The sequence below is a fragment of the Capricornis sumatraensis genome, chromosome 7 (genome assembly GCF_032405125.1).
Source record: "Capricornis sumatraensis isolate serow.1 chromosome 7, serow.2, whole genome shotgun sequence".
In the NCBI taxonomy this organism is placed as follows: Eukaryota; Metazoa; Chordata; class Mammalia; order Artiodactyla; family Bovidae; genus Capricornis; species Capricornis sumatraensis.
In genome coordinates this window covers 106,178,737-106,206,476 of record NC_091075.1, presented here as the reverse complement: position 1 = coordinate 106,206,476, position 27,740 = coordinate 106,178,737, and the positions used below count along the sequence as shown (strand labels likewise).

General features: G+C 41.7%; 1 protein-coding gene across 2 annotated transcripts in view; it reads left to right on the top strand.

The window, feature by feature from the left end:
• The window catches only part of STK32B (serine/threonine kinase 32B), a 384,837-nt gene that overhangs the window by 230,204 nt on the left and 126,893 nt on the right, over positions 1–27,740 (top strand). For both annotated transcript variants that reach the window (XM_068975348.1, XM_068975347.1), the window contains exon 4: positions 17,012–17,185. In XM_068975348.1, the coding sequence (XP_068831449.1) occupies positions 17,012–17,185 (174 nt within the window). The remainder of the gene's footprint in view (positions 1–17,011; positions 17,186–27,740) is intronic.

The window sequence follows — 27,740 nt, the reverse complement described above, 5'->3', positions numbered from 1 at the left end:
AAAATCTATTCCATAAGTCCCCATTCTCCCCTTCCTCATCGCTGAACCCACCATTCTTCTTTCTGTCTCCATGATTTTGACTACTCTAAGATCATAAAAGTGGAATCATACAGTATTTGACTTTTGGTGACTGGTTTATTTCACTCAGTATGATGTCTTCAAGGTTCATTCATGTTGTAGAGTGAGTCAGAATTTCCTTCCTTTTTAAGGCTGTCTAACCAGGTGGTATTTCATTTCCTGTCACTTTGCTATTTGTTTTCTATATACCTTACAGCTTTTTGCATCTCATTCTCTTCATTATTGTCTTCTTTTGTGTTTAGCTAATTTTTTGTAGTGAATGTCCAGTCTCCTACCTCATTTCTTTTGTGTGCATTCTGTATCTATTTTCTTTGTGGTTACCATGGAGTTAAATTTGACATCCTAAGATTATAACACTAATTTGGACTTACCCTAGTTTAACTTAAGTAGCATACACAAACTCCATTCCTTTACACCTCCATCCCCACTCCTTTTAGTGCTAGACGTCCCAGAATCACACCTTTATATATTGTGCATCTGGGCTTCTCAGGTAGCTCACCAGTAAAGAATCTGCCTGCCAATGCAAGAGACATAGGTTTGATCCCTGGGTTGGGAAGATCCCCTAAAGAAGGAAATGGCAGCCCACTCCAGTATTCTTGTCTGAGAAATCCTATGGACAGAGTAGGCTGGTGGGCTACGGTCCATAGGGTCACAAAAGAGTCAGACATGACTTAGCAGCTAAACAATACCACCACCACATTGTGTATTTAAAAACATAAACTAATATTTTTTTAAATATATTAGTGTCTTAAATTATGTAGCAAATAAAGTGTGGAGTTACAAACCAAAGTTATAATAATACTTTTAGGCTAATAATTGCTTTTTCAAAAAGCATTTATCTCTCAAACCATGTAAAAAATGAAAAATGGGATTACAAACTGTTGTTACAACCATACTAGCTTTTACATTGGCCCTGTATTTACCTTCATTGAGACCTACATTTCTTCCTATGGCTTCAAATTGTCTAATATCCTTTTGTGTCAGCCTGTAGGACTGCCCTGAGAATTTCTTATAAGGTAGGTCTGCTGCTGCTAAGTCGCTTCAGTCATGTCCGACTGTGTGACCCCAGAGATGGCTCCCCTGTCCCTGGGATTCTCCAAGCAAGAACACTGGAGTGGGTTGCCATTTCCTTCTCCAAGGCATGAAAATGAAAAGTGAAAGTGAAGTTGCTCAGTCGTGTCCGACTCTTAGCGACCCCATGGACTGCAGTCCACCAGGCTCCTCCATCCATGGGATTTTCCAGGCAAGAATATTGGTATAGAGGTAATGAAATTCCTCAACTTTATTTATCTGGGAGAGTCTTATTTTCTCCCTTCCTTTTGAAGGACTTTTTGTTGGATATAAGATTCTTGCTTGAGAGTTGTTTTGTTGTTGTTTTAGAACTTTGTGTATATCAGCCCCCTGACTTCTGGTTTCCAAATTTTTTGATGAGAAATCTGCAAATAATCTTATTATGTCTCTCTTATACTATATGGCTGGAGAAGGAAATGGCAACCCGCTCCAGTCCTCTTGCCCGGAGAATCCCATGGATGGAGGAGCCTGGTGGGCTACAGTCCATGGGGTCGCAAAGAGTCGGACACGACTGAGCGACTTCCCTTTATAGTATATGGCAGGTTGACTCTCTCTTACCGCTTTCGAGACTGTGTCTTTGGTTTCCCCCAGTTTTTATAATGTGTCTCAGTGTGGGTCTCTTTAAGTTCATCCTATTGGACTTCACTGAGCTTCTTGAATGTTTATATTCATATTTGGGACGCTTCAGCCATTATATCTCCAAATAGTCTCTCTGCCTCTTTCTGTCTTTTCCTTCTCGGACTCCTATGATGTGTATGTTGGTCCACTTGATGGTATCTCAGAGGACCCCTCATGCTCTGTTTGTTTTTTTTTTTTTTCAATCCCTTTCTTTTCTCTTCTTCAGCCTCAATAATTTCCATTGACCTAGCTTCAACATTGCTGATTCATTCTTCTACTGGTTGAAATCTACCTTCGAATCCCTATAGTGATTTTTCATTTTAGTTATTGTAATTTTTAGTTCCAGAATTTCTTTTTGGTTTCTTTTTAGGTTTTCCAGCTCTTTTTTAATATTTCCATTTTGTTTGTGTATCATTTCTTTGAATATCTCCACAGCTTCCTTTAGTTCTAGCCCTTTGAGCATCTTTAAGACCATTATTTCAAAGTGTTTGTCTACTAAATCTGCTATGAGATCTTGTCACAGGGACAGTTTCTAGTTTATTTTTTCCCTTTGAATGGGCTTTCTTACTTTCTGACTTCTTTGTATGTCTTATGACACTTTTTTTCAAACCTTGACATTTTAATCTAATAATTGGTAGCTCAGGAATCAGATTCTTCCCTTCCTCAGGATCTTTTTAAATTTTGATTGTTGTCCCTGTGCCAGGGATCAGCCTGAGGTGTAAACTTTAGGTCTTCTTAATTTTTTTTTTTCCTGAAACTGTGCTTTTCCCTGTGCATGCATGGTGAATTTCTAATTTTCCCCATAAATGTGGTTTTAAATGCACTAGTCTTTAATATCTGACTCCCAAAAGAGGAAAGGAGAAAAATGAAGGTGGGGTGAAATGGGTACAGGCCCTTTAAGTCCCCTGAAGGTCACTTCAGCCCCTTCAGGGGGAGGAGTTCACAACAATAAGGGGAGGTGCAACAGCAATGCTGCCCCCACCTCTTTAGCTTCGCTTCTGTGGTCAGAAGCAACAGTTAGCAGTCAGGTCACAGATCTCCAATATTTGAAGGTCAGGGTCCTTTTGGCCCACCCTGCCTTCTGCAAGTTGTGTGCCGGCTGCTCCTGGAACACAAGAACAGCTGCCTGCCCTGGGCCTGGGGCTGAGAGATGGGTAGCTGCTGCTGTACTAAGCACTGAAGTTAACCATGATTAACTTCAGTCCAGGCCTTTCCTTGAAAGTTGCAAGCCTTCGTCAGACTCCAGAGTTCCAAAATAATTGCATCAGACATTCTACCAGTGTAGCTGTTGTTGAGGTGGGAATAAGTTCCTGGTGTTCTCCACCATCTTTTCAGAATCAGGTTCTGTTTAATTTGGGTAGTAGCTATAGAGTTTATTGAATTATTATTTACAAGCCACAGGTACATGTGTTTTATATGTATATATTACATATATATAATTATTGTGTATATAATATATGTTTTATCATATATAAAATATATTGTATTATATTTAAAATTATTTCAAAGAATATATGTATATATATAAGTGACAAAATTGAACAAGATTAACATAAATAAAATTTAATTCTAAAAACTAGGTTAAAAAAAGACTAACGATAAAGGATATATAAAAAGTGGCGATCATAGTAAAACATACTACTTCTATGTTTTTTACGAAGAAAGTAGAAATATTGTTTAATTCAATACCTTGCTAAGTAAGATGATGTAGATGTTGAAATTTAAATGTAAGCACTAAAAGTTTAGAAACAGCCAAGAGGGGAATTAAAGAAACTGAATCAATGAACTTGAAGAGGAGAAAAGTATGGTAGACAGAAACCACTGCACATAAAGATAGCAGTAATATCAGTCACTATAATAGGGGTGAACATACTGTTCTCACTAAACAATAGTCACACTCTCAGTTTGGATATTTAAAAAAAAATCTATGCATGGCCTATTTATAAGAATGCAGCAAAAAACGTGAAGATAGATAGTGAAAAACTATATATAATGAGATGTAAAAAGATAGATCAGGAAAAGAATATAGGTCAAAATTGACATCACAGGAAAAATTTTTTTTCAGGGTAATGAGAATAAACTACAAAATGATAAGAAAAATTCACATCTCTGAAGTTGTATGCTGATACAAAATTGAAAAATATATGAAGCAAAAATTGCTGGAATCATAAGGAAATATAACAAGTCAAACATTTGATGAGAGACTTTCAGCTGTCTCATGTGGAGATAGATCAAAGGGACAGAAAATAAGATACAATTAACAAGTTTAAGCTGCTGCATGGAAATAGATCCCTGCAGGAAACAAAGTGAATAGTCAGAACACTGGTTGAGAGAAGGTATTATCAGCAGATATACATGTCAAAAGTTTAGTCTCCAATGTGTAAACAGTGCCTACAAATAACTAGGGCTTCTCAGAATCAGGTAAAGAATCTGCCTGCAATGCAGGAGAGGCAGGTTTGATCCCTGGGTCAGGAAGATCCCTTGGAGAAGGGAATGGTTACCCACTCCAGTATTCTTGCCTGGAGAATTCCATGGACAGAGGAGCCTGGAAGGCTATAGTCCATGGGGTTGCAGAGAGTTGGACACAACTGAGCAACTAACACACACACACACATACATACACACTCACACACACGACTAATTAGAGAATCAAACAGCTCCATAGATAAATGGATGATGAATAACAACAGGATGCACAGAAGAGAAGGCCCAAGTGGCAAATGAATCTGTGAATAGATAACAGACTCCCTGGGGCTGAATTGTGTCCACTCAAAATAAATGTGTTGAAATCCAAATCCCCAGGGCCTCAGAATCTGTGTTTGAAGACAGGGTGGGGGGGTCTTTGACTAAGTAATTAAGGGTAAATTAGGTCATTAAAGTGAATACTAATCCATCGGACTGATCTCCTTATAAGAAGAAGAAATTTGGACACAGACACACACAGAGGGACAATCATATGAGGACACATGGCGAAGACAGCCATCAGCAAACCCAAGAGAGAGGCCCCAGGTTGACACTTTGATGGACTTTCAACCCTGCCAAATTGTGAGAGAGTAAATTGCTGTCTTTTAAATCCTCACCCCACTCCACCCCTGTTTATGGTGTTTTGTTATGGTATCCCTGCAAACTAATACATTCATAATCAAAACTCTTGGTGCAAACATTTTGGTGCATGTATTTTTGTATATGCAGGTGAATGTCTTTGCTGGATATCTGCAGAAGAAAGAAATTGTTGGATAACTGGTCATGTTTTTGTTCAGCTTGAGTTGTTACTTAGTCACTAAGTCATGTCCAACTCTTTGTGACCCCCATGGACTGCAGCTTCCCAGGCTCCTCTGTCCATTGGGATTACCCAAACAAGAATACTAGGGTGAGTTGCCATTTCCTTCTTCGGGGGATCTTCCCAAATCAGGGATCGAACCCACATTTCCTGCATTGGCAGGTGGATTCTTTACCACTGAGCCACCAGGGAAACCATGTTCAACCTAAGCTTAGTTCAGTTCAGTCACTCAGTCATGTCTGACTCTTTGCGACCCCATGGACTGCAGCACACCAGGCTTCTCTGTCCATCACCAACTGAAGCTTACTCAAACTCATGTCCATCGAGTCTGTGATGCCATCCAACCATCTCATCCTCTGTCATCCCCTTCTCCTCCTGCCTTCAATCTTTCCTACTACCATCAGAGTCTTTTCCAGTGAGCCACTTCTTCACATTAGGTGGTCATAGTATTGGAGTTTCAGCTTAGGCATCAGTTCTCCCAATGAATATTCAGGACTGATCTCCTTTAGGATAGACTGGTTGGATCTCCATGCAGTCCAAGGGACTCTCAAGAGTCTTCTCCAACACCACAGTTCAAAAGCATCAATTCTTTGGTGCTCAGCTTTCTTTGTAGTCCAGCTCTCACATCCATACATTACTACTGGAAAAAACATAGTTTTGACTAGACGAACCTTTGTTGGCAAAGTAATGTCTCTGCTTTTCAGTATGCTATCTAGGTTGGTCATAGTTTTTCTTCCAAGGAGCAAGCGTCTTTTAATTTCACGGCTGCAGTCATCATCTGCAGTGATTTTGGAGCCCCCCAAAATAAAATCTGTCATTGTTTTCATTGTTTCCCCCATCTATTTGCCATAAAGTGATGGGATCAGATGCCATGATTTTAGTTTCCTGAATGTTGAGTTTTAAGCCAACTTTTTCACTCTCCTCTTTCACTTTCATCAAGAGGCTGTTTAGTTTCTCTTCTCTTTCTGCCATAAGGGTGGTGTCATCTGCATATTTGATATTATTGATATTTCTCCCAGCAATCTTGATTCCAGCTTGTGCTTCATCCATTTTGCATGATGTACTCTGCATATAAGTTAAATAAGCAGGGTCACAATACACAGCCTTGACATATTCCTTTCCTGATTTGGAACCAGTCTGTTGTTCCATGTCCAGTTCTAACCATTGCTGCTTGAACTGCATACAGATTTCTCAGGAGGCAGGTCAGGTGGTCTGGTATTCCCATCTCTTGAAGAACTTTCCACAGTTTATTGTGATCCACACAGTCAAAGGCTTTGGCGTAGTCAATAAAGCCGAAGTAGATGTTTTTCTAGAACTCTCTTGCTTTTTCTATGATCCAGCGGATGTTGGCAATTTGATCTCTGGTTCCTCTGCCTTTTCTAAATCCAGCTTGAACATCTGGAAGTTCACGGTTCATGTACTGTTGAAGCCTGGCTTGGAGTATTTTGAGCATTACTTTGCTAGAGTAGATACTCAACCTGAGTACCATAGATACTCAGAGTAGATACTACTAAGTACTTTTCCAAAGTATTTGGCCAATTTGGATTACAGTCAGCAGTGTATGACAGGTAGGCCTGTTACAGAGCCAGCAACTGTGCTGAGACTCAGTAGGAAATAGATAATATTTATAAATAGAAAATGAAATTTATACATGGTAATATGATATAGGGCATGATATTAAGATGATTCAAATAATGTTATAAATGAGTCAACCATCACAATTTCCAAATGCATGAAACAAAATTTAATAACACTGGAAGGAAAAACAGAAAAACCCACAGTTATGTCTGGGGGCGTCTTAGCAGTTGATAGAACTTTTAGACAGAAAGTCAGCAAAGATATAAAAGGATGAACTTCACCATGACCAAGAGTACCTAACTGATATTTGTAGAACGTTTCAACAAGTAACCGCAGAGAGGACTTTTTTTTCAAGTGTCCGTGGAAAGTTCACAAATAATATATCTGGTTCTTGGTTCATAAAACAAACCTCAACAAACTTTAAAAAATGAAATCATAAAAGAACATGTGCTATGACCGTAATGCAACCACACTGGACCATACTCACAGGAGGATTGTAGGAAAATCTCCAGACGCTTGTTCATTAAACACAGACTTCTAATAATCCTTGGGTTAAAGAAGAGACCTCAGGAGAGATAAAGATACATACAAGTGCGAATGAAAACACAAAATCTGTACGATTCAGCTAAAGCTGTGACGGTTTATAAATTTATAGCTCTGGATGCTTACATTAGAAAAGGGAAAAGGTCTCAAATTTTGATCTGTTTTTCATCTCAAAAAACTAAAAAAATGATTAGAAAAATAAACCCAAAGAAAGAAAAAAGGAAATAATAGAGTGGAATCAATGAAACTGAAAAGAAGAAAGCAATAGAAAAAAACAAATCAATCAAGAACAGCAAGCTTGTTCTTCAGAAAAGATTGATGAAACTTTAGCAAGACTGACAAATAGAAACTGCGAGAAGATACAAATTATGAAAATCAGGAATAAAACAGAGGCATCCCTAAAGATTCTTCAGCCATTAAAAGGATAATAAGGGAATACTGTGAAAAGCTTTATACTCATAAATTTGACAGTTTAGGAGAAATGGAGCAATTTCTCAAAATCTACATACTGCCAACACTTAAGCAAGAAAAAATTAAATAATCCTATCACTTTTATATAAACTGAATTCATAATTTAAAAGCTCCTGAAGAATGAAATTCCATGAAATTCCAGATAGTTTCACTAGAGAGTTCTAACAAATATTTAAAGAACTAATACCTATTTTATACAATCTCTTCCAGGAAATCTAGGAAATAGAAGAGGAATGAACACTTCCCAATTCATTTTATGAACTTGTATTGCCCTGATACCAAAGGCAGATAAAGATAGTGCAGTGAGAGAAAGGACCAATATCTCCCAGGAATACAGAGATATACATAGGACACAGTCTACTAGTATGAATTACCATTATTCACTTCCTTTTTCTTACTCCATGCCCCTTTGTAAAGAATGCAAATTATACATTTCTTTTGGAATTCAGCCCAAGGCGAGAGGTTTGGCTCCATCTCATTCAGACAGTGAGCACAGATTGTCCATTCTGCACTGCCTTGTTGCTGTGCCCTGCAAAGGAGGTGGAACCATGCTCACAATCAGTTTGTCCACATGAATACACCATTCGCCTCTCCTTCATTCCAGATTTTCCCTCTCCATCAGTCTTACTTTGTTAGGCACTGCAAAACCTTTAGAAGAAAGCAGGAGCAAGCACAAATTTAATTTACAAATTAAATGAAACCATTAAGTCACAAGAACAGGGTTCTGCACTGACGCAGAGAGACGGTACTTTAGAGTCTGCAAAACCTGCTGTGCAGCTGGCAGGTGGGGAGGAGTGTGGAAGACAAGAAGCTCCTGGAAGCAATGATGTAAACATCACGCAGAGACCAGTGCCCGACACAAAGCTTTCCTTTCCCATCAACCCACCACCTCCCATATTTCTTTCTGTACTGTCTCACCGCTTCCTCAAGCTTCGGCATGAAATTGACAGACTGGTGTGCCACATAGACTATGGGTCCTTGGGGTGTTTATGATTCATTCATTCTTGAGTGTGTCTGATGCTCCAGGTAAGGGGCTAAATGCAAGGGCACAAAGCTACAAACAGTTTGGTCCCTGTGCCAGACAGCTGGCTGTCTGGTGGGGAGAAGAGACCAGGAGAGAGGGGGTCCCTGTGCCACAAGGAAAGTGCCACCAGAGCCCTGAGCAGGGATTCTGTAATGGAGCAGGACCCTATGGTCCTTCGGCACCATGTCCTCAGCCTGCCTTTTGTCTGTGGAAACACTTTAGCCAAAGAGTAAGTTTAACCAGAGAAGTGAGAGAATGAAGACACCAAGGAAAGCAGTCAAATGGGGCAAAATGATAGTCGTTATATGAAATCAAGGACTTTAGTTCCTCATCAAGCGCTGTAGATAATATTCTGAGCTGAGCTGTCTTGTAGCTACTTAAACCCCCACCAGGTAGAAGAAGTTAACACATGATGACCAGAATATAACCCTCACATAAGCTGCCACAGTTCCAAGAACTGACCTCAAGGAAATAGGGACAAACTGACCCTGGAACCCTGAAAACCAATCACTGCTTAAAACAATCAAGATGACTGACCAGACCACCGCATGACCGATTTCAAGATGTCAAGAACTGACTGTGCTGTTTCTGCATGTAGCCCCCTCAGCCTCCCACTGCACTGCCTTCAAAAGCTCTTGCCCACTGATTGTTGGACATAAGTTCATCTTTGGACGTAAATTCGCCTTTGGACATGAGCTCGCCCTTCCCCCAGTTACTGGCGTCCAAAATAAAACAAACTTCTTTTCCACCTATCTTGCTTCTTGATTGGCTTTCAAGCGGCAAGCAGCCAGACCTTACTTCCCACAACAATTCTAGAATCTGGGGGTGGAGAAATCATCTTGGTTCCACTCTCAGCTCTGCCGTTTCCTGGCTGGGTCAGTTGGAGAATAGTCCTTCATCTTTCTGAGTCTCAGTGTGTCCACATCTGCCAAAGGCAGCTCATGGTAACACTTACCTCCAAGGGCTGTTGAGAGGATGCGATGAGTTAATAGACACAGGGTACGTGGAGCAGTGCCTGGCACACAGTGGGCAGCACAGGGTACACAGGGACAGAAAAAGGGTCACCCAGCTCAGTCTTCCAGGTTAAGAGTCATGTCTGACTCTTCGCAACCCCACAGACTGTATAGTCCTTGGAATTCTTCAGGCCAGAATACTGGAATGGGTAGCCTTTCCCTTCTCCAGGGAATCTTCCCAACCCAGGGATCAAACCCAGGTGTCCTGCATTGCAGGCGGGTTCTTTACCAGCTGAGCCACAAGGGAAGCCCCCTAAAAGGGGTGCATCTATCTAAACCAGGGTTTCTTTGCCTTGGTGCTGTGGACATTCGGGGCCAGGTCACACTTTGTGATGGGGGAATCCAGTTCATTGTAGGATGTTTAACGGCAACCTTGGCCTCTACTTAGTAGAGGCCAGTAGCACCCATTCCCCCAGTTGTAACTACCAAAAATGTCTCTAGATGTTGTCAAATGTCCCCATGAGAGCAAAGGTGCCCCTGGTTGGAAGCTACTGCTCTAAACTGGAAAGAGGATGCTGGATGAAAAAGAGTAGAAAGGCAGGATTGGGGAACATTGTGAGTGATCAGGTAGGGATGACAGTGACAACAAAGAGTCTCCTTGGGACTGTAGGTTCATGGCCAAGGGCAAGAAATGGAAATGCAGCAATGGATCACCTGGGGCACTTTTCCTGGCGTGGAACATCGAACTCCAGACCCCTTATGGCTATCCCAAACTCAGGTGAGACATCTGGGGCAACTTCTCCCGCTGAACCCCAGCTTCTGGCACAGGGCTGGCTGTATGGTAGAAGCCTGCAGAGTCTTTGTTGGTGTGTGCATGAGCTCACATTTGTAAAGTAGTGCCTGAGGCCACCTGCCATCATTTCTTTTATTAAGAAAGTTCATCCATGATCATGCTGCCCAGACCACCTTGCTATTGCCCCACAAAGCGCTGTTTTTATGGACATGGGCTTTGACACATTCAGCCTACGCTGAGGAACATCATACAAAAAAAATCTCCCGTTAAACTTGTGACTCTGTTCGGAGCTATTTTATTATTTTTTATTATTTACTTTTTATTTGGCTGCACCGGGTCGTAATTGTGACATGCAAGATCTTACAGTGGCAGCATGTAAGCTCTTAGTTGCGACATGTGGGATCTAGTTCCCTGCCCAGGGACTGAACCCAGACTTCTTGCTTTGGGACCACAGAGTCTTAGCCACCGAACAACCAAAGAAGTCCACAGAACAATTGCATGTAGCTCATTGATCACACGTTACAGAATGCCACATTTGTAAGAAGCCAGTGGGAGAGATGTCCCTCTGGCTTCTATACCAGTAATAAACATATGAATCATAAAAGTAAACAAGTGATTTGTTTTTTCACCTTGACCCTTGAATCATGGAGCTGGTCGTGTTCCTCACTTTGTTCTGATTGCTGGGGAAGGTTAGAGACCCGTTGATGACCCACTTCTGGCAAGCAGGCAGGTTCTTTGAGCATGAATTGGGGTATTTTTGCCGGCATCCATTTTGTTGACTTTCTTTTTTACTCTTTGACTTGACCGATAGTTTACTTATTTTCAGTTGCATTATGTTACATGTATTTAGCGAGTCACTTTTAATCTATTTTGGAATAAGGTAGCAAATGCTTTGAAAAAAAAAAAACAAACAGAATGGGGTTCTTCATGCTGTGTGTTTGTGCTCAGTCACGCCTGACTCTTTGTGATCCCATGGACTGTAGCCTGCCAGGCTCCTCTGTCTGGGGGATTAACCCGGCAGGAATACTAGACCAGGTTACCATTTCCTTCTCCAGGGAATCTCCCCACCAAGGGCTCAAAATTGCGTGTTCCGCCACTCCTGCGCAGACAAGCGGATTCTTTACCACTGAGCCACCATGGTGGCCTGGGTCAATGTCCAGGCCCGGACTGATGCCTTTCTAGCTCCTGACCTTCTTTGATCTTGAATGTTGACTTTTCCATGGTTACTGTTACTGTAATCCAGTGTTGATTTCTCATTCCTGATCTCCATCATGTGACAATATGCAACAGTATCATGAGAACGTAATTGTAATTCCAATCCAAGAAGAAGTAAAAGAGACAACAGCACAGAGCTGTAGAACAGCACGAAACCACAGGGAGATCAATGCGAGGTCATTCTCTGTTCTCAGATAATAGCATTGAGACTCCTGGGGAATGCAGAGTCCATGGCCCAGGTGACAAAGGATCCGCAGTGAGAAAACGCTGTAACCAGAGTTATTGCCTAAATTATCGTTCTCTTTGCATTTTGAATTTCCTCTTTAGAATTCATTCCACTCTGCGTATTTCTCTCCTGAAAATTCATGTCGCTCTTCCAAACAGTTCTGATGGAATATTGAATGAGATGCCCTTTGACTGTTTAGCTGCGAATTGAGAGTGCAGAACTCACTGTTATTAACATAGCGTTTCAATAGTCCATCAACTATTGGAATATAAATTGAGGGTCTGTAGGAGGCATATTATAGCTGATTCCTATCATTCCTTTTTGAGCATCTAAACCTTTCTCTCCAGTAGCAAATAAGTAGAAGGATTCATCAAGTGACTCTTTCAGTTCCAAATGAATGAAGCACAATGTTAAGTAGCTTTAATCAAAAAGTACAGCCATTGTCCATGTAAACATGAAATTCAGGGACAGACCACTCTTCTGCCTGGGCTGGAGCCCACACCTCCAGCAGGGTCTCTCCCTGTACTTAGATCTCAGCCTGGCTCAACTCCCTGCAGCTTCATGTGGGTCTTATCTTCGTTTGGGCAACAGGGTCTAGACAGTCTCACAGTTACAGCTTCTGGCCAAGCACACCTAGAGGAAGAGATTTTTCTTTCAGTGTCCACACGCTGATTACAAGAGCATCCACAAGGGGGCCTGATGAACCAACACCAGTGGCCAGTTGTTGTTTGGTCCCTCAGTCGTGTCTGACTCTGTGCAACCCCATGAGCTGCAGCAGTCCAGGCATCCCTGTCCTTCACAATCTCCTGGAGCTTGCTCAAACTCATGTCCGTTGACTCGGTGATGCCATCCAACCGTCTCATCCACTGTAGTCCCCTTCTCCTCCTGCCCTCAATCTTTCCCAGCGTCAGGGTCTTTTCTAATGAATTGGTTTTACACATCAGGTGGCCAAAGTATTGGAGTTTCAGCTTCAGGATCAGTCCTTCCAATGAATATTCAGAGTCAATTTCCTTTAGGACTGGCTGGTTTGATCTCCTTGCAGTCCAAGGGACTCTTGAGAGTCTTCTCCAACACCGCAGTTCAAAAGCATCAATTCTTCAGCACTCAGCCTTCTTTATGGTCCAGCTCTCACATCCATACACAACTACTGAAAAAACCATAGCTTTGACTAGAGAGATTCTTTGTTGGCGAAGTAATGTCTCTTCTTTTTAATATGCTGTCTAGGGTTTGTCATAGTTTTTCTTCCCAGGAGTAAGCATCTTCTAATTTCATGGCTGCAGTCACCATCTGAAGAGATTTTGGAGCCCAAAAAACATAAAGTCTGACACTGTTTCCACTGTTTCCCCATCTATTTGCCATGAAGTGACGGGACTGGATGCCATGGTCTTAGTTTTCTGAATGTTGAGTTTTAAACCAACTTTTGCACTCTTGTCTTTCATTTTCTTCAAGAGACTCTTTAGTTCTGCTTCCCTTTCTGCATAAGGGTGGTGTCATCTGCATATCGGAGGTTATTGATATTTCTCCTGGCAACATTGATTCCTGCTTGTGCTTCATTCAGCCCAGCATTTCTCATGATGCACTCTGCATACAAATTAAAAAAAACAGGGTGACGATATACAGCCTTGACATACTCTTTTCCCAATTTGGAACCAGTCTGTTGTTCCATGTCTAGTTCTAACTGTTGCTTCTTGACCTGCATACAGATTTCTCAGGAGGCAGGTCAGGTGGTCTGGTATTCCGATCTCTTAAAGAATTTTCCATAGTTTGTTGTGATCCACACAGTCAAAGGCTTCAGTGTAGTCAATGAAGTAGACTTTTTTTGGAATTATTTTGCTTTTTCTATGATCCAATGGATGTTGGCAATTTGATCTCTGGTTCCTCTGCCTTTTCTAAATCCAGCTTGAACATCTGGAAGTTCTTGGTTCATATACTCTTGAAGCCTAGCTTGGAGAATTTTGAGCATTACCTTACTATCATATGAAATGAGTGCAATAGAGGTGTGTAAATTTCCTAGTCATTTTTCCTCTCTTTGTTGAGAAGAAGAAGCAGGAATCATTAGACATCCAACAGGTACACCTTAAGTGAGGAGGGAAAATCCCACATGAACTAGAAATAGGGGAATGCAGGGTGTTTTGAGACCATACATTCTGCAACCGAATGGTGTCTCTTATGCAATTTTCTTGAACATAGACAAAAAAAAAAAAAATCACTTCATCATACAAAGTCAGTATTACCATGATACCAAAATGGGTCAGGACAAAGGTAGGAAAATTTGAGCTAGTGTCAATTGTAACATTTGATGCAAAAATCCTAAATGAAAAACATGAATCCAGTTTTAAAAAGTATATATAGTATATGTTATATATAGTATACTTGTATATGATGTATATATTTATTATATACATGTTATATATAATAGATACATATATGTGTGTCTTATTTACTTAGATATACATATATGAGTGTGTTTATCAAGTAAGGTTTAGTTTAGAAATGCAAAGACATTTTAATGTTAAAAAAAAGCCTTTGAACCCACTCAATAAAATTTCTTAGCAGTCTAGACAGCAACTTTCTTAACTGGATAGATGTTATCCAGTGGCAGTCGTCCAGTGGTTAAGACTCCACACTCCCAATGCAGGAGGCGCGGGTTCAGTCCCTAGTCAGGGAACTAAGAGCCACATGTGTGGCCAAAAAAAAAATGTTATTCACCAAATGTCTACAGCAAACAATTTATTTAATAGAGTTTACTAAATTCCAGAACAAAATGAAAATGCACGATGTCACCTCTTATAATCAGTGTTTTACTGGAGGCCCTGGATAGTAAAATAAAGTAAGGAAAAAGAAGCAGGGGGCATAAGGATTGCAAGGATATATGAACATGGCAGTTGTTTTGGAAGAATCATCATCTTCATGTAATAAGTGGAAAAAGTGGGGCTTCCCTGGTGGCTCAAGAAGTAAAGAATCTGCCTGCAATGCGGGAGACCTGAGTTCGATCCCTGGGTCAGTAAGATCCCCTGGAGAAGGAATGGCAACCTATTCCAGTATTCTTGCCTGGAGAATCCCCATGGACAGAGGAGCCTGGTGGGTTCCCATCCATGGGGTTGCAAAGAATTGGACATGACTGAGCAACTAACACTTTCACAAGTGGAAAAAGTGTTAGAAAACTATTATAACTAAGAGGTCAGCCAAGCTGCTAGATTCAAGATAAACAAGAGCAATTCCAGAGTACATCTTCCCCTAGCAGTGACCTGTGAGTACATCTTACTTTAAAAGACTATCTTTGCAAATAAAATCTATTTTAAAATATCATAACAATAGGGAGGTTTCATATGTATACCTATGGCTGATTCATGCTGATGTATGACAGAAACCAACACAATATTGTAAAACAATTATCCTCCAATTAAGAATAAATTTAAAAAACAATAATGAAGTGTGATAATAACAACGATGATGATAAAAATATCATAATAAAAATGCATATATGCCAGGCTTTTAAGTAGAAAATTATAAAGCTTTATTGACAAGCATAAAAAGAAGACCAGACATTTAGATCATAAACCAGCCACTTCTTCGCTCTCTCTGGCTCCCAATCTCTGTCATATGGGACTAGATGGCATTTAAGGTTCCTCCCAGTTCTGGAGCTCTCCATCCCATAAGCACAGGGTCTGTCACCTCTTCTATGACTGAATCAGGTTCCCTCCCCTGGTCTGCACACCCAGGTCAGGGAAACACAGCAGTGTGCAACTGCAGCAGCATCCCAACAGTGGGTAATTGCAAATGAGGCAAGACTGAGGGGTCTGGATCCTTGTTTTCACCCTAACACTGAGGCCCTTCTTCCCTCTTCTGTCCAACAAGAGGGATAGCCTGACTGGCCCAGGATATAATATTCAAGGATCTGAGACACAGATCTAAGCATCCAGAACAACATCCTGTCATTCTGCAATGCCCTTATTACAGTCCATGTTTCCATGTGGATTGTGACAACATTTTATGATGTGATTCTAGTTTACAATTGTTTAACCCCATTCTTAGAGTTTATCTGTGGTCTCTTCAAGCCATAAAAGGCCTAAGTGCATTTCTTACTGCTTTGGGGAAAAAATACTCCCCAAAACATAGTGCTCAAAATACAATCACTTAATTATCTCATGTTCTGTGAGTTGACTGGGCTCATCAGGGTGGTTCTTCTGCCCCACATGATGTCAGCTGGGGCTATAGTGAAATATCCAAATTACCAAAGGGTCACTCCCAAGGCTGCTGATTGGCAATGGCTGGCACTGGGTGCTCAGCTGAGGCTTTCGTGTGGAGCACCTTGATTTTCCTTCTTGTGGTCTCCCCATAGAGCTTGGGCACCAGCTAGGTTCCAAGCAGCCATCCATGTAGAAATTGCCAGTTCCCTTAAAGCTTGGGTGTTTCTTGCCAGAGCATCACTGCCTTCTAGGGCTGTAGAAACAAGCTTCTCGTGGGGAGTGGCACATGTGAGGAGGACAGGGGAATGGAGTGGAGAGGAGACTGCAGCTTTGGAGACCTTACTGAAGTCCATTGTTGTTGTTCAGTCAGTGAGTCATGTCCGGCTGTTTGCAACCCATGGACGCAGCATACCAGTCTTCCCTGTCCTTCACCATCTCCCAAAGTTTACCCAAACTCATGTCCATTGAGTCAGTGATGCCATCCAACTATCTCATCCTCTGTCATCCCCTTCTCCTCAATCTTTCCCAGCATCAGGGTCTTTTCCAGTGAGCCAGCTCTTCGCATCAGGTGGGCAAAGTATTGGAGATTCAGCTTCAGCATCAGTCCTTCCAATGAATATTCAGGATTGATTTCCTTTACGATTGACTGGTTTGATCTCTTTGCAGTCCAAGAGACTCTCAAGAGTCTGCTTCAAAATCACAATTTGAAAGCATCAATTCTTTGGTGCTCAGCCAGTGTCTACTTAAAGCACGCACTAAAAGTGAAGTAATGTGTTGGAGACCAGGATTGGTTCAAGAGCCATTTGTCAGCTCAGAGCCAGAGGACTGGTACTTCACCATAGGGCACTGTGACTTAGCATCAGTGCCTCTCTCTGAGCCTCAGCTTGCGCTTCTGGAAAATGGCACCATTGGTCTTGAGGGCATGGGAGACATCTCCATCCCTAACTTTCTCTGCTCCTTGGTGCTCCTAGGTACTCCTTCCAGGATGAGGAGGACATGTTCATGGTGGTGGACCTGCTGCTGGGAGGGGATCTGCGCTATCACCTGCAGCAGAATGTACATTTCACAGAAGGGGACGTGAAGCTCTACATCTGTGAGCTGGCCCTGGCCCTGGAGTATCTGCAGCGGTACCACATCATCCACAGGTAACATCATCCCCAGCGGGATGCCAGGGGGTGGGGTGTGATGGGAGCAGTCTGCAGCCATGGAGAGTATTTTCTCACTGACAGTCTTTAGACGTGGCGGTACATGGAGATCATAAAAAGCAGAGCAACATCATTATTGCTCATACCTTCTCTGTGGACAGCCTACTCCATTGTCACCTGCATCGAGGTGAAACACCGCCACTGCCCGTGTGCCCTCCTCTCCTGGTATGCACTGCTAACAGACATGGCTGCCCTTTGCTTTTCCATTCTGGTATGTCTTGGGGAGCCTGGAGTGTTCAGACTCGGGTTAGAAAGAGTGGCATGAGTTGGGAACATGAAGGATTCTACTCTCTTACTTTCCATACCTTGGAATCAATGCTGTGCATCGTGGAGGATTTCTTCCTCTTGCAAAGCCTCGGTGCTGGCTTTGGGCTCTGGATATAAGCCCTGAGTTTCCACTGCTTCCTCAGGACCTTGACTTTTCCCTGCCTGTGCGCAGCGCAGATGAGTAAGGTAAGTTTGACTGCAGAGGCAGGAGGCCAGCAAGAGGCTTCAGATAGCAATGTGATCCTTGTTGTTTAGTCGCTAAGTCATGTCTGAGTCTTTTGTGATCCTATGGACTGTAGCCCACCAGGCTGTCCTGTCCATGGGATTTTCCAGGCGAGAACACGGGTCATGGTGAAAGATCTCCTTCTCCAGGGGATCTTCTCAATCCAGGGATCAAACCTGCCTCTCCTGCATCTCCTGTGCTGGCAGGTGAATTTTTACCATTGAGCCACTAGGGAAGTCCAGCAGTGGGATCCTTAATGAAGTCTTCTCTCTGACCACAGAGGAGGGGGCATGAGTGGCTGCAGATCTGTGCACCATGGTCTTGCATTGTGCCTGGAGGGTCTTCTTCTAACTTGTACAATTTGGGAAGATTTGGGAAAGACAAGGACTTGAATTTCAGGGTAAAGATGGCAGATTAAGCACACACGCACATTTACATTCTCTCGCTTCTAAAATCTCCATAAAATGGAAATGAAGTATGTTTGAAAAATCGTAAATTCACAAAGATGGAGAAAACTAAAGAGGAGACTATAGCAAAACACAGGGGAAATTGGAAAGAAGATGTTTCGTGGTAAGTGGCTTATGACACCAGAAGCTGAATTTTGAGTTGTGTCTGGAAATAACCATGGATTGATACATGCTAAATAATCTCTTAAAAAGCTCAGGAATGAATAGTCATCAACAATGATAGAAGGAGGGAGAAAGGATAAAAGAGAGGCTAAAATGTGGTACAGGGTTTGAAATCCTTTTAAGACATTTTAAAAAGCACCAGTCTGCTCGCCCATCCTGAATAACTGGATGTCTGTCCCTTCCTCTTCCAAGCAGAAGACTGAAGGCTTATTCGCTGAAGAGAGTAAAACAGAGTGTCTGAACTGAAGTACATTAAGCCTCTTGAGTTGGGGTGCAGTACTGAAGATAGCACAGCTAACTAGGCGCATCCATACCAGATGCTGAAATACCACACCCACCCCGCTTCCAGCTGGGCTCAAGACTTCAGCTTCCAGGCTGGACACTGGAATGATTTCAGTGGGGATGTGGCTGAGCCAAGAGGAAAGAGATTATGACATCAGAAGTTCCCCAGTTCCCTTGGAGTGTAGTTCACAGTCAGCGAGACCTGCTTCTTTGCTGTAAGCTCCCAACTAGGTTAGTGATGACCAAGATTATCAGACATCCAGAGAAATCTTCTAACATGAGAGCCACGCAATCAAATGGGAAAAAGAGAAAAAGCTTGGAATAAACAGAAACTCCGCCAGGAGGAAGAACTATCAAAAGATTCATGCTCGGTATTTTCAGAGGAATGAACATATTTTTGCAACTGTAAAATCAACGCTATGTTTACTTAAAATTCAAAGAACAAACTTCAGATCAGAGTTCTCATAAATTAAAAACATGAAAGTAGAAATGAAATATTCAAAAGATGTGCTGGAAGACAAAGTTAAGGATATTCCTTATGCAGCAGAATAAGGGGAAAAAAATATGAGAATTAGAGGGCCAGAACAGGAAGTTCAATATCAGACAGAGAAAGAAGAAAAGGAGAAAGAGAGAGACAGAGAGAAAGAAACAAAATAGGGAGGGATGGAGGGGGTGAAGAAAAAGTGGGAAAACATTCCCTGGTGGCTCAGCTGGTAAAGAATCCGCCTGCGATGCGGGAGACCTGGGTTCGATTCCTGGGTTGGGAAGATCTCCTGGAGAAGGGAATGGCTACCCACTCCAGTATTCCGGCCTGGAGAATTCCATGGGCTGTATAGTCCATGGGGTTGCAAAGAATCAGACACCACTGAGCAACTTTCACTTCACTTCATAGGGGGAAGAAATCATCAATGAAATAAAGAAAGTCTCTCATACCTGAAATATATGCATTTCCAGATTGAAGGGTCCACCAAGGCTACAGGATAATGACTAGAAACAGACATAAATCAAAACAAATTTCAAAGCCACTAAGTCTGCACAGAACAGTATAAAGGCTGAGGAATCAGGATCCTTTGGGATTATCTGTCACTAGAAGGTGGAGGAAACGTGCTAATCAATCAAATCTGAGATGTACGTTTTTACAAGTTCAATGTCTCAAAAAATATATCTCTCGTATATCTTGTCTCAAGTAGTTAGAAAATGACATCAGTTCAGTTCAGTTCAGTCGCTCAGTCGTGTCCAACTCTTTGCAACCCCATGAATCGCAGCACGCCAGGCCTCCCTGTCCATCACCAACTCCCAAAGTTCGCTCAAACTCACATCCATCGAGTCTACTAAAATGAAGGGCTAAATCAAGGAGGAAGAAATGGAATATGGAAAGCTGGAGCTCCAGCAAAGGAGAGAAAGAGGCAGAAGAAATCTTCACGATGATGGGCGGGTCATCAATGTCAGCTGTGCCTAAGGTGTAGCCCATGACTAGTTCTGATTGGAGTCAGATCAAAAGACCCTCAGAGAGTCTTCTTTAGGAAGAGTGAGCTGATAAAAATGGCTAAGATATCTGGCTGCCCTGAGAGATTTATTTAGTTGGTGAAGAATCTGAAGTTGAATAAATGAGGTCAGGAGAAAAAACCTCAACAATGAAAAGAAGGTAATTTTTAACTCCAAGGAATCAAAGTGTTAGCTAGAACATTGGATATCATACAATTTACTACATGAAGCATCTCTGTGTAGCAAGCTTAGTCATAATCTGCTAAACCCTGAAAGGTGACCTAACCAGAAAAATATATTAATACCCCACTGGGGAAGTGAGGGAGTGGGGAGATGAGTGTGTCTCTTGGGGACACAAAGGAAAAAGACTGCTATACACTCTTTCTTTCATCCACAGTGGGAAGACAGTAGATAGAGCTGGAAACTGAAAAGTCAATGAGTCCTATACATTTTGAGATAAGGCGCTAAATACCAAAATTATAGCCTGAGACAGATGAATGGGATGGAGAGGGAGAAGTGGGAGAGAAAGTGATATGAATTGTTGCTAAAAATTGTAACAAAACTTTCAGTACAGTTTGATTCTTGGAATTGTTCAGATGTATAATTTTGACACAAATAGTAGCAAACATGACCGAATGCAAATGAAGAAGAAGGAGGAAGAGAAGAAGTATTTAGAAAGAGGAAGGGGGAAGAGGCGAGGCTGTAGTAGTCTCCATGGTAACAGGAGTAGTAGTATTAGCCCCAGGAGCCTTAGCCATATAGGAGTAAAGGGCATGCTCAATGAAATGCGGCCTGTTTACTGAGGCTCATTGTTCATTCACACAGTCAAAGACTCGCTTTTGCCCCCAGGAATTCTGGCTCTAGAATCTCTGCTTGTAAGCCCTGTGCTATATTTGGAACAGAAGGTCATTGAGTAGCAGAGAAGAGTCTGTGGGCTGGCTGGGCTGCTTTGAAGGCATTGAAAGAAGTGAGCTCTTTACCAATCTCTTGTACCAGTGTCATTCACCAATTTTCACAGTCATTGCTCTGCTAGTGTGCAGTAGATGTGCAATAGAATAGCAATAGAAGATCTGTTCGCCTACATCCCCCCAGACTGAGTCTTTGTGGCCCTGGGTGAGACAGAGGCCAGCATCCCAGGGCAGACAGACCAGGCGACAATGAAACTGTCAGTTAAGAGCATGGTGGTTAGGGGACTTCCATGGCACTCCACTGGTTAAGACTTCCCCTTTCAACACAAGAGGTGCAGGTTCTGTCCCTGGTTAGGGAGCTAAGAGTCCACATGCCTCAAAGCCAAAAAACATAAAGCAGAAGCAATATTGTGACAAATTCAATAAAGACCTTAAAAATGGTCTACATCGCACACACACACAAAAATCTTTAAAAAAAAAAAAAAAAGAGCATGGTTGTTGGAACCATTTCATTATATTTCAATAAATATTTTAAAGTTGCTCTCTTTGGGGGTCATCTGTCCTCAGATTCTAAATCTACCTTGGAGAAAAGAAGTTGTCCAACAGTGTAGGGAAATTGTTTTTAAAAAATCCTCTAAGTAAATGGAATTACCTTACCATTTGTAAACTTACAGACTTGGCAGAGATTTGAGTCTGGTTTTCTCCCTCTCCCATATGGTTCAGAAAATCTCTTTTTCACTGTATGTGTGTGCACAGACCTGAAATGAAGTGCATCTGTATTCACTGTGCATAGACAGTGTTGGGCAATGTTTTTCATTCATTCAACAGCTGATCTTATAAGTCCCCCACTGTGTACGTACAAGACATTTTCAGTGCCATATTTTATACAGACTGATGAATGTTGCTTCTTCCCAAGTAGCCACACTTGCAAGTGGTAGAATCCTACAAATGCAAGCCTGAGTTGAATTGCCAGCAATTTCTTATCTTCTGTCTTGGTGGACTCGGACATGTGACTTCACTTTTCGGACCTCCCTTTCCTAATCTGCAACATGGGCCTGATGGCATCTGCTTTGCTGGGCTCTGATGCAAATTCCATGAGAAAAAGTTCATAAAGGATTTAACTGTGCCTGAGATGGGGTGTGGTGGGGCCTTACATGCCTCATTCCTCTTCCTTTCATCTGAGGAGTTGACTTTGAAGCCAGGTGTTTATTTATTCTCAGTGGTGATAAACCTCCATCCTTTGAGGCTGATGTTGAGGATTTGTAGAATATAAAAGGGATATATGTATACCACACTGGCTGATTCATGTTGAGGTTTGACAGAAAACAGCAAAATTCTATAAAGCTATTATCCGTCAATAAAAAATAAATAAAAATTTTAAAAAAGATATTTCAGAGTATAACCCAGTGAGTCTGAAAGCACTGAAGCAGGGAAATACCACTGTGGGTTCAAAATAAATCATTGTTTTAAAACAATTAGAAGATCTACTTTTTAAGCTGTGGTCCATATACACAATGGAGTATTACTTAGTCATTAAAAAGAATACATTTGAATCAGTTCTAATGAGATGGATGAAACTGAAGCCTATTATACAGAGTGAAGTAAGCCAGAAAGAAAAATACCAATACAGTATACTAATGCATATGTAAGGAATTTAGAAAGATGATAACGATAACCCTTTATGCGAGATAGCAAAAGAGACACAGATGTATAGAACAGTCTTTTGGACTCTGTGGGAGAGGGAGAGGGTGGGATGATTTGGGAGAATGGCATTGAAACATGTATAATATCATATAAGAAATGAATTGCCAGTCCAGGTTCAATGCAGGATACAGGATGCTTGGGGCTGGTGCACTGGGATGATCCAGAGGGATGGTACAGGGAGGGAGGAGGAAGGGGGGGGGTCAGGATGGGGAACACGTGTACACCCGTGGCAGATTCATGTTGCTGTATGGCAAAACCAATACAATATTGTAAAGTAATTAGCCTCCAATTAAGTAAATTTAAATTAAAAAAAGAAGAAGATCTACTTTTTAGAGCACTTGAGTTGGCCCTTCATCCTTCCAAAACACTCTGGGCTAAGAAGCGTGCCAGCCCTGGGAGGAAAATGACCGGTGGAACCCTTTGCCTGCAGCAGGGGGCACTCCCCTATGGGCCAGATTACTGTAGTCCAGAGGGAGTACCCAGGACAGGACATCACATGTCCTGGGGCAGAAGGGAGCTCTGAAGAGGGCACCCAGCCCAGACTGAGGTGGGGGGCAGGGCAGGGAGCACAGAGGAGGCTGGCAAGTCTTCCTCTGGGACGTGCATCTGTGATTTGTAGGACAAATAACCATTAACTCAGAGAAGAGGAATGCAGGAGACACTGGGCAGATGGGCTCCTAGAGAGAATTTGGGTAAAGCCTGCACTGGTCCGATCAGTAGGGGGCACATCCTGAGACCCCCACTGATGTTAATCATTGATGGGTTGAAGTTTGGGAATGACCTAGCTCAACTGGTAATCAAGAATAACCTTCACTGAAGGCCCCTCCCCGGAGGGCTCTTCAGCCAGAGCTGGTCACTGGGTACCCAGAAAGGACAGGTCATAGAAAATCAGATGAGTAACAACAGCGCCAGTGAATCAAGCTTATTAAACTCTCATGTGTCAACACTACCTTAAACTAGACATATGAATATATGCTTACATACAAACATGTGTATATGTGTGTTCACATATGTGTGTGCATATATACGGGCTTCCCAGGTGGCATTAGTGGTAAAGAACCCTCCTGCCAATACAGGAGATGTAAGAGACGTAGGTTTGGTCTCTGGGTCAGGAAGATCCCCTGGAGGAGGGCATGGCAACCCACTCTAGTATTCTTGCCTGGAGAATCCCATGGACAGGGGAGCCTTGCAGACTATAGTCCATGGGGTCACAGAGAGTCACATACTATTGAAGCAACTTAGCATGTGCAGATATGTGCATGTGTGTATGTTAATATACATATAAATATCATCTCATTTAATTCTCATGTCAGTCCAAGGGCAAGATACTATGATTATCCTCATTTGTCATGGTGATTGGACAATTTGCACCCTGACACACAGCTGGGAGGTCATAAGCCAGGTTTCAAACCGAGACTCTCTGATCTCAGTTCTACCCTGGATGATGAGCATGCTGTTTCCTGACTTTCTTATCTTTCAAAATACATTGAACTGTTGATAGAGCACTTATATGAGGGAGGGTGCCTCCATATCTGAAAATAACAATATGCACAGATGGATGTCATCAACCCCCCAAGGAAGGCTGTATTCTAGCAGTGGCCATGAAGCAAGGAAGGCTCCTACTGGTGATGCCCCTAGCCTGTAAGTCACACCTGACTTACTGTCTGGCACAGGGTAAGTGCTCCATAACTATATATTGAATCAATGAAGAAATACTCAAGAGAGGAAAGACATGCCTTAGTTGAAATTACTTGAAAACACAAGTTCAAATGCAGTAGGTCACTACCTATATCTTGCACAGCTTCCTATAATTTTTCTGCCCAAATATCCCTTGATATCTGAAGAGTCAGCCTCTCAAAAGTTTCCCAAAGTAGCTTGCCACAAACATGAGATTACTTTGAAATCTCATGTTTGATGTTAAAAATTTCGCAAAGTTTCACTGCAAAATATAGTCATAATTCTTTTGATACATAACTACCTTTCATCACAGAAATAAAGGATATGAACAAAAAAGGCTTCTTGGAGTCTCCTTGATGAATGGCAGGTGCTGTTGTATTACATCTATCAATTTGGGGAAAATGAACTGATCTGAAGAGAGCTCATGGCTCAGCTGAGGTTCAGGGCACCAGTAATTCTTTCCTCTATCTTGTAATTTTAGATCCAATCCAATCCAAATATGACCTGGTAAACAGCAAGCTTGTTCACTGTTTAGAACAGAGCAGAGACCTAAACGCTAACTGAAGTGGCTTAAGGGAAATATTTTCGAGCTTCTTTTGGAGAAAAATTTTCACCAGTGAGGTTACTTCTATCAAATTGTTGTCTGAAAATGCCTGAAAGCCCTAGGGCCGTATCTTTCACTCCCTTGGGAAAAATCTCTCAATGAAGTCTGATTATTTATATAGAGCATTTTATTTTGCTTCCAGCCCCGAATCTGCATCACATGCAAATGAACTCACAGTCTCAAAGGTTTGTAATCTCAGTGATCCTTCACGTCATCAGATTCACAAGCTTCCTTTCCAAGACAGGCATCTCGTAGATGTATGAAAAGTATCTACATCTTTGCCTCGTAGTTGTTGATTGAAAGTATTCAGCCGTGGGAAAATATCTGCTTAATGCGTCAAATATTTGTGAAGCCCTTTCTATCATTAAAGCTAATTATAAAATTTATTTGAGGTTTTTTTTATGATCTTTGTTAGAAATCTTTTTTTTTTTCTCTGTTTTTACCTTTAGGAAGGATAATAGTTTAATCCTGAAACACAGCAAGCAATTTTCTTTAAACTAGCATTATTTTTGAGAAGAGCAAATTTTCCAAAGTTATTTCTCATTTCTACAAATTGTCTAAAAGATAAGGATACAATGCTGTTTTATAGCTTATCATTTTGTTATCAAGTCCAAGCTCATACTGCTCACCACATGTGGGCGTGCATGCTCAATCGCTCAGTCATGTCTGACTCTCCCATGGTCTGTAGCCTGCTAGGGCCCTCTGTCGATGAGATTTTCTAGCAAGAATACTGGAGTGAGTTCCCATGTCCTACTTCCAACTACTCACTGCATGACAGGTCTTTTAATCAAAAGACAAGTTGGGGCAAGAAATAGTGACTTTATTTGGAAAGTGAGCAAATAAAGATGGAAGACACACACAAGAAGATGGAATACTCCTGTCCCAAAGGACTATCTTGTCTGAGTTAGAATTCAGGCTTCTTTTGTACTAAACGAGGAGGGAATAAAATTAAACATTTCTGATTCTGGTCAGCTTCCAGAGTTCAGTCCAGTTGAGTTGATCAGTCGACTCTTTGCGACCCCATGGACTGCAGCACACCAGGATTCCCTGTCCATCACCAACTCCCGGAGCTTACTCAAACTCATGTCCATCGAGTAGGTGATGCCATCCAACCGTCTCATCCTCTGTCGTCCCCTTCTCCTCCCACCTTCAATCCTTCCCAGCATCACGGTCTTTCCCAAATGAGTCAGTTCTTCGAATCAGATGGCCAAAGAAGTTGGAGTTTGGAGAAGATTGGAGTTTCAGCTTCAGCATCAGTCCCTCCAATGAACACCCAGGACTGAGCTCCTTCAGAATGGACTGGTTGGATCTCCTTGCAGTCCAAGGGACTCTGAAGAGTCTTCTCCAACACCACAGTTCAAAAGCATCAATTCTTCAGTGCTCAGCTTTCTTCACAGTCCAACTCTCACATCCATACATGACTACTGGAAAAACCATAGCTTTGACTAGATGGAACTTTGTAGGCAAATAATGTCTCTGCTTTTTAATATGTTATTTAGGTTGATCATAGCTTTTCTTCCAAGAAGCAAGCATTTTTTGATTTCATGGCTGCAGTCACCATCTGCAGTGATTTTGGAGCCCCCCAAAATAGTTTGTCACTGTTTCCATTGTTTCCCCATGTATTTGCCATGAAGTGATGGGACCAGATGCCATGATTTTAGTTTTCTGAATGTTGAGCTTTAAGCCAACTTTGTCACTCTCCTCTTTCACTTTCATCAAGAGGCTCTTTAGTTCTTCGATTTCTGCCATTAGGGTGGTGTCATCTACATATCTGAGGTTATTGATATTTCTCCCAGCGATCTTGATTCCAGCTTGTGCTTCATCCAGCCCAGTGTTTCTAATGATGTACTCTGTATATAAGTTAAATAAGCAGGGTGATAATATACAGCCTTGAGGTACTCCTTTCCCAATTTGGAACCAGTCTGTTTTTCCATGTCCAGTTCTAACTGTTGCTTCTTGACCTGCATACAAGATTTCTCAGGAGGCAGGTCAGGTGGTCTGGTATTTCCGTCTCTTGAAGAATTCTTCAGTTTGTTGTGATCCACACAGTCAAAGGCTTTGGTGTAGTCTCTAAAGCCTCTAGAGAGAGTGAGTTAATTTCTTCCTTCCTGCAGTCATTCACAGGTGGCCCTGGTCAGGATATTTCCTGTGAGCTACAGAAAGAAATTTTAGCTTGATGCCCATTACCTGGGAGACAAGGTTCCCAGAGATGGGCCATTATTTATACTTTAAGTTTATAGGAACTATCCCTTTAGTGAATAACTTGTAATAGAATACAAAGGTTCTTCCTTATTACAACATTTTGTTACTTTATTGAATACACTGAGAAAAGAAAGGAGTAAATTTTGTTTTTTGCTATGGAGAATAGGGTTAAGTCAAGATTTTATTTGTAACAGATAATATGTGTTCATGTTGCAAAGTTCAAATGATTCAAAAATGTGTGATTGAAAAATAATTCTCTCATTATCTTGAAGATTTTCATTTATTTAAAGTATATGCTCTTCAGGCTTTCTTTTTGAAGTCATCATTCATGTTCTCTGTGGACAATTTAACTTTTAAATATTAACACATAAAAAGTAAATGAAGCATGTGCATGTACACACACACACAGGAGATTTTTGTCATTTTATGTCTTTGGGTGGGTATAGTTTAAGGAGGTTACTCACTAGGGCAGGGCTTGGAACTGAAAGTGAAAGTGTTAGTCACTCAATTGTGT